Raw genomic sequence first — 8,577 nt, 5'->3', positions numbered from 1 at the left:
ATCTACTGTAGTGGTTGGCAAATGAGTTTCCTCTGGGCCCCTGGGAGGCCCCTATGTAAAATAAATGTTAATTGTCACTATTCCATTCACTAAAAAGCAGAGCAGTGTAAACATACATGAAAAGAAGAAAAGAACTTGGACCAAATAAATGTGGAGGGGGAGATCTTGATGTTTCAGTATCTTTAAGCCCCTCAGCTGAGTGGATGGATCCTTCATGCAGAAGCTGCTCTGGGGCCCTCGGGCTGCAGGATTAAAGGCTCTTTGTGTTTGTAATGAGGGGACAGTTTGCAGTTTTTGTTCAAATCTGAGAGCAGCGCGAACGAGACGGGACCGGTGGGATTTAGCAGCTTCTGAGCGGCCGTGGCCTCATTTCACAAACTCGGTGAACCGTGACTATGTGCTGATCCAACAAAGATCTCATCAGGCTGCACACACGACGCTGTAAAACAGACATCAGATGACACTTTGAAATGTATTTATTAAAAGGGAGGTTTACACTTTGCAATATAGTGATTGAAAGGTTGCAATAAATTCCCATCTACTATTTAGTAACTTTAGTAAGTAAATCTATTTATTCCATAGACACTTTATAAAGTCTCGTACCATTTATAATTCACCTCATATAACAAGAAAAACAATCAACGAGTGTTTGCAGAAGCAGTTTGACTGTCATACTGGGCCCCAGTTTATTAAGTTATTGGATTCTTTTGCAAAGGAGGAGAAAAGAGAACATACCAGTTGTTGTTTTTAGTGAAAACACACTTAGTAGTAAACTGAGGAGAGACTTTACCAACAGCTGTACAGACAGTTTAGACTTTTTGATACAATTAAAAGCCCTTAAATTAGTTATAGCTTTTGGAATGAGGCACGAAACTACTGTCATTTACAGCGCAAACACTCCCTCAACTCACTCTCTCACACACACACACACACACACACACACACACACACACACACACACGCACGGTGCAAAATCAAATCCACATTTAAAATTAAAAGACTACTCCACAGATCACTTAACATACTAATGATAATGTTTGTCCAGGATGGAGAAAAACAAAGTGAATTCTTAAAATCAAATTAAATCTGTTATTCACAGTGTATTGAAAAATAGACCACATTCAATGTTACTGCTGACACTTCCTGAAGACTACTATGGTTTAAAATCTAAAAACACAACTGACAATGTCATTAACATTTCAAGTTATGGCTTATTACAAAATGAACATACCACTTCGACACCTAAACAGATTTCATGGACAAAAACACTACATGACAGAAGACATCATTAAAAAGTTCCCTGTGGAGCACGAGAGGTTTAAGAATGATTTTGCAGGTTAAAACGTAGTACGAGTTTGTATTCTTTGTGTTCTTTTCACGGCAGATCTAATAGCTTAGGCTGGGGCCATCTGTATAGATGAAAGGCTGAGCGAAGCTAAGCCAGCAGTGCATACCAAATATTTAAAGCAGGGTTCTGCGTCCAGAGGACTAGTGGAGACAGACCGACCCCCCCCCCCCCCTCCCCCCTAGCCAGTTCCAACATGGCTATCCTTCTGGGTCAGTTCAGTCCACCCTCTTAGAGCTGAGTGTACCAGGGCGAGTAAATCAGACACAGAACCAGGTCTGAGGTGACTAGTGAGCAACCTGAGCTGCATCTTCACCCTGCTCCTGCTGCTCTCTCCTCTTCATCGCCTCGATCACTGCCATCTCCTTGGCCTCCTTCTTCTGATTCCTGGCTTCAAACTGCAGCCTGGGAAAGTGAAAGGTTGGGTGATTCAACTTGAGATAAAAACAAAAAAAAATTGTAAGAGTCCAAATGATCTATACAGCAAGAAAGCAAATGCAGATGAAGATGACAAGGAAGTGCCAAATCAAATTAAGAATGGGGAGTCGCTGACCTGTTTTTAATGATCCTCTTGACAATGTCATCAGTGGTGAGATTGTTCTCACTATCGATGTTCCTGAATATCCCTCTCTTCTTAGGCTCCTGAGGGCAGAACACACATCGTTTTCAAGCCAAAGTTCACCGCTAATGATGGGTTGTATCACGGACTTCCTATCACGTTTGAATGCACTTATTGTAAGTCAGACAAATAAAGAGCATCTGCCACACTAATGCAATGTGAAGGCCCCCCGTACTCACAGCGTAGGGGTCCGCCGTATCTTTGTCTGGGATCACCTCCGTCTTGCCATGACACACCAGGTCAACCTGTACAGTTACACAAACACACCTGTTAAACCACCCATCATGTGCAGAGAGAGGTAACAGAGGCTGTCCCTGGAGAGCCCCTATGGCGGCTCACACAGTCACACGTTACTCATCTAGACTAGACTAGAAGGGGCACTTTAGGGCACAGTGCGTCACCGATCAAAATGAGCAAATTAGAGCAGCACCTTTTCATTCATTTATCTCCGGCTTTTGTAACCGTGGATCACAACATTTGAAGAGAAACGAGTGACAGGATCCTTCCTGAGGACTATGATGATACGACTTGTTAACTACCTAAACGGTATCTCACAGATCTTAATGTGTTGCAGTTGACGTTTTATCTTCTGGTATTTCTCATGTCCACAAGGGGGCGCCACATGGTTCAATATGGGCGTTTTATCATTTACTATTTACATAAATTATCTTAGGGAGGTTCTGTTAAATGCAGCAACCACACAGTGATCTATAGCTCTGTCTCATACTGTCCAAGGCTTTTAGTCATCTTTGAACTGTATTTAATCTAATTCTATCTCATCATTGAGCTGAAACTAGTTTTAAATCCAAGTTAGTTTTAAAACTTAAGCAATTTAAGACTGCAGAAAGTTTACCCAGGATGGTAACTTCACTCTCAGTCTTCAAACTGAAGGGACCATTCTGCTTAAATAACAAAATGCAAGATCAGACGTAGAGTCATATAACGGCAACTCACCTTAAAATGATCCAGCAGGTCTTTGCCCACTGCATAGGGAGCACCAATCACCACCTCCGACACGTACTATAGAGAGACAGGCCAGTGGGAGATAGAAGACAGACCCAGGTGTTCATTTTTCTGATGATTAAAGTCTCTCACATTAGTTAGTTTAAATGTGAAAGTGAAACTGTCGAGCACCTTTTCGATACAACACAGCTCAAGGGTGAAGGTGTTTTTACAGTTCACCGCTTCAATTCTGGCAAATTGTGTACCTCGTCATTGGGCATTGAGTAAAACTGATGGCAAAGCAGAGCAATTTAGCGGTTTTAAGATTGTGTAACACGTTTCTTTTGTGTAATGTTCTCATAAATTGGTCCAACTTCAAAACAAACATACACAGCGCCGATGGGGCCGCAGGTTCTTTGTACTAGACTGAAAGCGGACCAGAAGGAATGGAGGGAAGAGAGCAAAGTTCAGCCTGCAGCACTGTGAGTTCAGCCTAGAAATACATCCCACTGTATTTAACATTTAGAGGTGTGTGTGTGTGTGTGTGTGTGTGTGTGTGTGTGTGTGTGTGTGTGAACTCACCCGACAGGCCAGGACACTCAGCGTCCTCTCATGGATGTTCATGATTGGATAATTCTTCCCCTTGTACCGATTCACTTCCTGAAGAGAGTTAAGCGATCTTTTACTACTTTACATTTCCGTCTTTTCGATATCTAGCCATCTGACTTCACACAGCGGGGAAGGTTTATTTTGAGAATGCTTGCTGAGATGTGTGTGTGTGTGTGTGTGTGTTTCTATTAATTGCACCTGATCAAAGTGCAGTCCCACGATGACGTAGGGCCTCTCCGCCTGCTTATAGACCATCTCTAAGAAGTCAACATGGCCGATGTCTGCGAGGAATTTGTGGTGAAGGCAACAACAACAACAACATGTACCACAGATAACACAATCATAATTCAATTCTGGCTATTTCTGCACAGTGAGGATACGGAAGAGGTCAAATGCCCCGGCCACATAGATGATGGTGTCTCCAGGCTGAGGCTCCTTTCCTGAGGCAAACTGGATAATCTTCTGGGATGTCTGGAGGAACTGCGACACTCCTGTCCATGGACTGTGGCCTTTAGGACCCTTGATTACAACAAAAGACTCGCGTTTGACTGGAGAAATGCATTAAATGCTGGGTGGCGTCTCACCTTGGTAAAAAGATGTTCCACAGGTATCGTTTATGATCAGGATGTATTTACATGACGAGGTTTGACTCAAATAAAAACCCATGCCACTCACCTTTCCAAAGTTGTCTGTATGCTGCTGGTAATCTGGGTTATCCTGCAGAAATTATTAGAGAGGAAAAGATGAACACCAAAACAAACATTGCTCATACACTAAATAAGGAGTGCACCAACATACAGTCACTGAAGGGGGATTTATAGTTGTGCATTAAAGGGTGACAGTGGATTTACGAAAGCCTACACACACAGCCACCGCAGTTGACATGTACCCCCTTTATAAATGTAACCACACGTCAGGACTAGCACTAGAAGGCCGCTATAGGCCGTCAGTATTAAGAATGAAATGTAAAAATGGAAACAGTATTACTGTGGGTAACATAATTAAGGAAAAACACGGCCTGATGGCACACGATTCATCAGTCTTGTGTTGCGGTGGTGCTATCAACGGATGAAATCCCAGACCGAACAGCAACAATAAACCTATGGCGTGAAGAACAAACTCACCATGTTGCTGTGATGGGCTTTGGTCATGAGAAGCATTCGTCCCACCAGGTCAGTGGTGGAGACACCCTGTGTGCGCTTACATTCCCGGTAGCGGCCTTCACGCTTCACCTCCTCATACGTGTCCTTGCCATCCACCGTCAGCGTGATGTCGTCTGGCGAAACAAAAGCGATGACATTAGTCCATCATCACATCTGGAGGTTTTGCTCATATCGTGTGTGCATCAGTGAGTCGGACTCGACCCTCTGTGTGTTAAGGATTCAAAGAGCATCCCTGAACTGGCTCACCTCCGTGCACGCAGAAGTCACAGTTGTACTTGTCCAGAGTCTCCAGGGTGGTGACGTAAGGCGCTCCTTCTACCATCTCGTCCACCCACTTGATGGCCCGTACCATCTTGTAGCGTTCTTCCTGAGTGAAGACCGGAGGACCCTTGTGCTTGGAAATCTCAGCTTGGCGAGAGGATGAGAGGTAATCTATTATTAATTATTCTTTTTTTTCTTTTACCCGATAGTGTTATTCTTGTTTGCTTTGTCTTGGCGTCTAATGTTTGTCTGATGTGCAAATTTTGATTTAAAAACAGTTATACTTGTAAACAGTTGTAGCTGATTGATAGGGTCTGTAACATTTACACCCGACTGCTGTTCAACCTCCTAAAAGTAACCACAAGCCTCGCACTGCCTGGGAACAAGTAATAATGGAAAATAATCCCACGATTCTAACCCAGATTAGCTCAGTCTGCAGGGACCAGGGAGCTCTGACTTTGTGGCCGTTTACCACAAAGTTGTGTTGATTTTGATTAGAAACAAACAAGAATTGGACTTGATTGTACAGCACCCGACAGTGGATGGAAAAACGCTTTCACAGAAATAGCCACATCAGAATGTGTGCAGCGGTCTTACCATCTGTATGCACTCCAACTATGAGGAAGTCTCCCATGGCTTTGGCCTGTCGCAGCTGGTTGGAGTGACCGTAGTGAACCATGTCATAGCTGTGGAGACACAAATAAGAGGCGACAACGTCATTAGCGTGGAAAACAAAATGAACTGCAAGTGCTCAAACAAAACATTCCAGAGGACAAAACAGATATAAACACTGCCAGCTATAGACGTTTTCACAGCTTCAACGTCTTTTAAATCTCTTTCAAATCCACCGTAGCTGGATAGTTTTGACTGGACAGCTCCTCTCGGTTTGTTGTTTAACATTATCGGATCTATTTTACAGTGACCTTGTGAAATAGAGCCCAGTGTGTGTAACCTTTGCTTTGAAAACGTGCTCTCTAAGTCAACACAGGCCTTTTAACATGGTGGGTGAAAATAATAAAAGGTTACTGGGAGAAAGGCAATGATTACTGTGCACAATGTGCTAATATTTATTTGTTTTCTGCCATTAAGTAACTTCCTCAGTTAATCTTTTGGCTTGCCTTTTTGAAAAAGGAAGCTGTGGGAGTTCTCCTCCTCAGTTGCAGCTACGCTCGTTCAGGTTTTGATGGAAATGTGCTTTTGGTTCAGCACCCTGCAGCTCCACATTCCTGCAGTTTCAAAACAGTCCGAGCTCAGGACTGTCCAGTACAACCACCGACTGAGCAGCCTTAACAAGAGCAGCTGGTGGCTACGAGCCCAGGGTACAAACAACTGTTTAAAATAATATATGAGAAAGGACGGGTTCATATTACACATTTATTTGTTTAATAACAGTTACCTATAATGACTTCCGTGTCTGTAGATCAATTCCAACTGACTGCACCTCATCGGTGACTGTACTTCCAGTGGGCAGACCTCTCCTCTATAATGACATTACCACAAGCTGCTGGTCTGAATTACCTGAACAATAATCCCTCACCTCACCTCAGCTGATCCGTTAGACAGTATGCTCCCAGGTGATAGTGTCTCTTCTCCAGAGTGATGTAAGCAGATCAGTGTTTGATCTAGGATCTAGTTCCTCTTGGCTTGGTTAACATCTGCAAGTGTTTTTTCTCAATACATATTTTGCAGATGCACCGACTATGTGCCAGATGGCTGGGTATTTATTTGGGTTTCTGACAGTTAACACTAAACTGCTGCAAAATGAATAGCCACATAATATATCATCTTTCCCCCCCATTAGCTCCTCTTACACCCCCTTCTAGTCACCCAATAACCAGGAGCCCTGCTCACTTCCCCAGCAAGCTACTCATGCCTCACACTGTACGACATGTTCCCTATGCTAGTTATTTATAACCACACATGAGATGGACCTGAGCTGTCAGAAACATGGAAACTTCCTTGTGCACCGTTTGAGTCCAGGAGAGAATCTATGCCGTTGCAACTTTGGAGTCTGTTGTCTTCTCAGCAGCAGCTAAATCGCGTGATGATCTTTGGCAGCAGAATCTAAAATAACAATAAAGAATGATGGTTGTCTGACTCATGTGTTGGTTCTGAGTGTCACAACCAACTCTCACATGGGTGTGTCAGAGACAGCCGGTAAATAAATGCCCATGAGTAATCCCCAGATTATTTACCTGTACCCATTTAAAGTAATTACCCAAACCATCAGGCATGACACCATTAACACTGCAAATACTTTATGCACACAGTGTAAGGGAGCCCAGTAGGAATACATCATCTGCAGACAGCAGACATTATTTGGATGTTTTAACCATTTTCACAAGCGATACTTTTCTCAGTCAGCTGTGTTTACAACAAGCACCTTGAACATGTAACGTGACAGACAACATACCGCTCCACCTGTTATCATCTGTGGGTCCTTTCTAACCTTTAAACAGCCATAGTGTCCGATCCGTGAGGGTGGAGTTTCACACGCACTGAAACACATTGTAAAATGCCATTGATGCCCGAGAGGACCTTGCCCCTAGCTTACTCCATGCCAACGTGCCATAAAACAATACGTGACGCAGCCGGTTCACGAGTTATCTGAATGAGAAACCAACAACGATTATGCCATTTAGAGAGAACGTAACGTTAACTTTTCTACGTATAAACACGTAATAACGTTACGTTATTTACTTTACGTTAACTTCACGGTTACGATGAAATAGTTTAAACTCCTGTCACCTGCAAAGTTAACCTGCGTAGCTAGCTAGCGTTAGCATGCTACCCCACCACTGGTCCCTACGTGTTGGATAACGGATCCGCCTATAGGACAACAAACTGTGGAAGAGAGTTTATTGAACCAGGACCGACAGCAGCACTTGCACAGAGACTCACCAGCCGTCACACCACAGCCGCACGACCCGCTTCCTTTTCTCCGGGCTGCGCACTGAGCCACTCGGCTTACTCCAGCCAGCGTCAGCCCGCTGCTCGATGGTGGTGTAGTGACCGTTTTTGATCATTTCGATAGGTTCAAATGTCTCAGTGGCGTTAGAGGACGTTTCAAAGTATTCGACTCCGTTTAACTCTCAGGATTCTTTGAAAGGACGTCGTTACTCCGCCTCAGGTTTTCCTGACCATACAGTGACACCGACCGGCCAACGCCTCCATTACTACGTCACATAGGACGCTCACGTTCAGATTGCGCAATCACTCCTGTCACGTGATCGGATACAACAAACCAATGTGCGGAAGTCATTCTGTGAATTGCAACTAAGTACATTTATTTTACTCAGGCGCTGTACTTATGTACACATTTTGAGGCACTTGTATTTTATTTGCAGTCGCAGGCACACAGCATGGAGCGGAACTGTCAGACTGGGACAATCTAATACTTTCAATATGGAGGGGGAGGGGTCGATTAGCCCCTCCCAATTTGGACTGATCCACATTTTTTGTTGAAATCTTATTGGCTCAGACATTTTCATCGGGAACGCATAGACTGTACATAAGAAAATTGTAAATATGAATAATAGAATGATGACAACCCATATAACTTATTGACTTATCCAGTATATGTATGTATATATACATATATATATATATTTATTTATTTATTTATACAATTTTTATAC

The 8,577-nt window shown here is 43.4% G+C and overlaps 1 protein-coding gene across 1 annotated transcript; it reads right to left on the bottom strand.

The window, feature by feature from the left end:
- Positions 1 to 460: 460 nt before the first annotated feature.
- On the bottom strand, positions 461 to 8,135 carry pcyt2 (phosphate cytidylyltransferase 2, ethanolamine). Its single transcript, XM_031864616.1, has 12 exons — positions 7,841 to 8,135; positions 5,537 to 5,625; positions 4,925 to 5,086; positions 4,640 to 4,791; positions 4,191 to 4,232; positions 3,896 to 4,034; positions 3,714 to 3,796; positions 3,489 to 3,566; positions 2,919 to 2,984; positions 2,144 to 2,209; positions 1,899 to 1,987; positions 461 to 1,750 (listed from the first exon to the last, which is right to left on the bottom strand). Exons 1-12 carry the CDS (start codon positions 7,963 to 7,965, stop codon positions 1,633 to 1,635), a joined length of 1,209 nt encoding a protein of 402 aa, XP_031720476.1. The 5' UTR covers positions 7,966 to 8,135; the 3' UTR covers positions 461 to 1,632.
- Positions 8,136 to 8,577: the final 442 nt, after the last annotated feature.

The sequence above is a fragment of the Anarrhichthys ocellatus genome, unplaced genomic scaffold, assembly GCF_004355925.1.
Source record: "Anarrhichthys ocellatus isolate YVR2014 unplaced genomic scaffold, GSC_Weel_1.0 scaffold31, whole genome shotgun sequence".
NCBI lineage: Eukaryota > Metazoa > Chordata > Actinopteri > Perciformes > Anarhichadidae > Anarrhichthys > Anarrhichthys ocellatus.
This window is presented reverse-complemented; position numbering and strand designations above follow the sequence as displayed.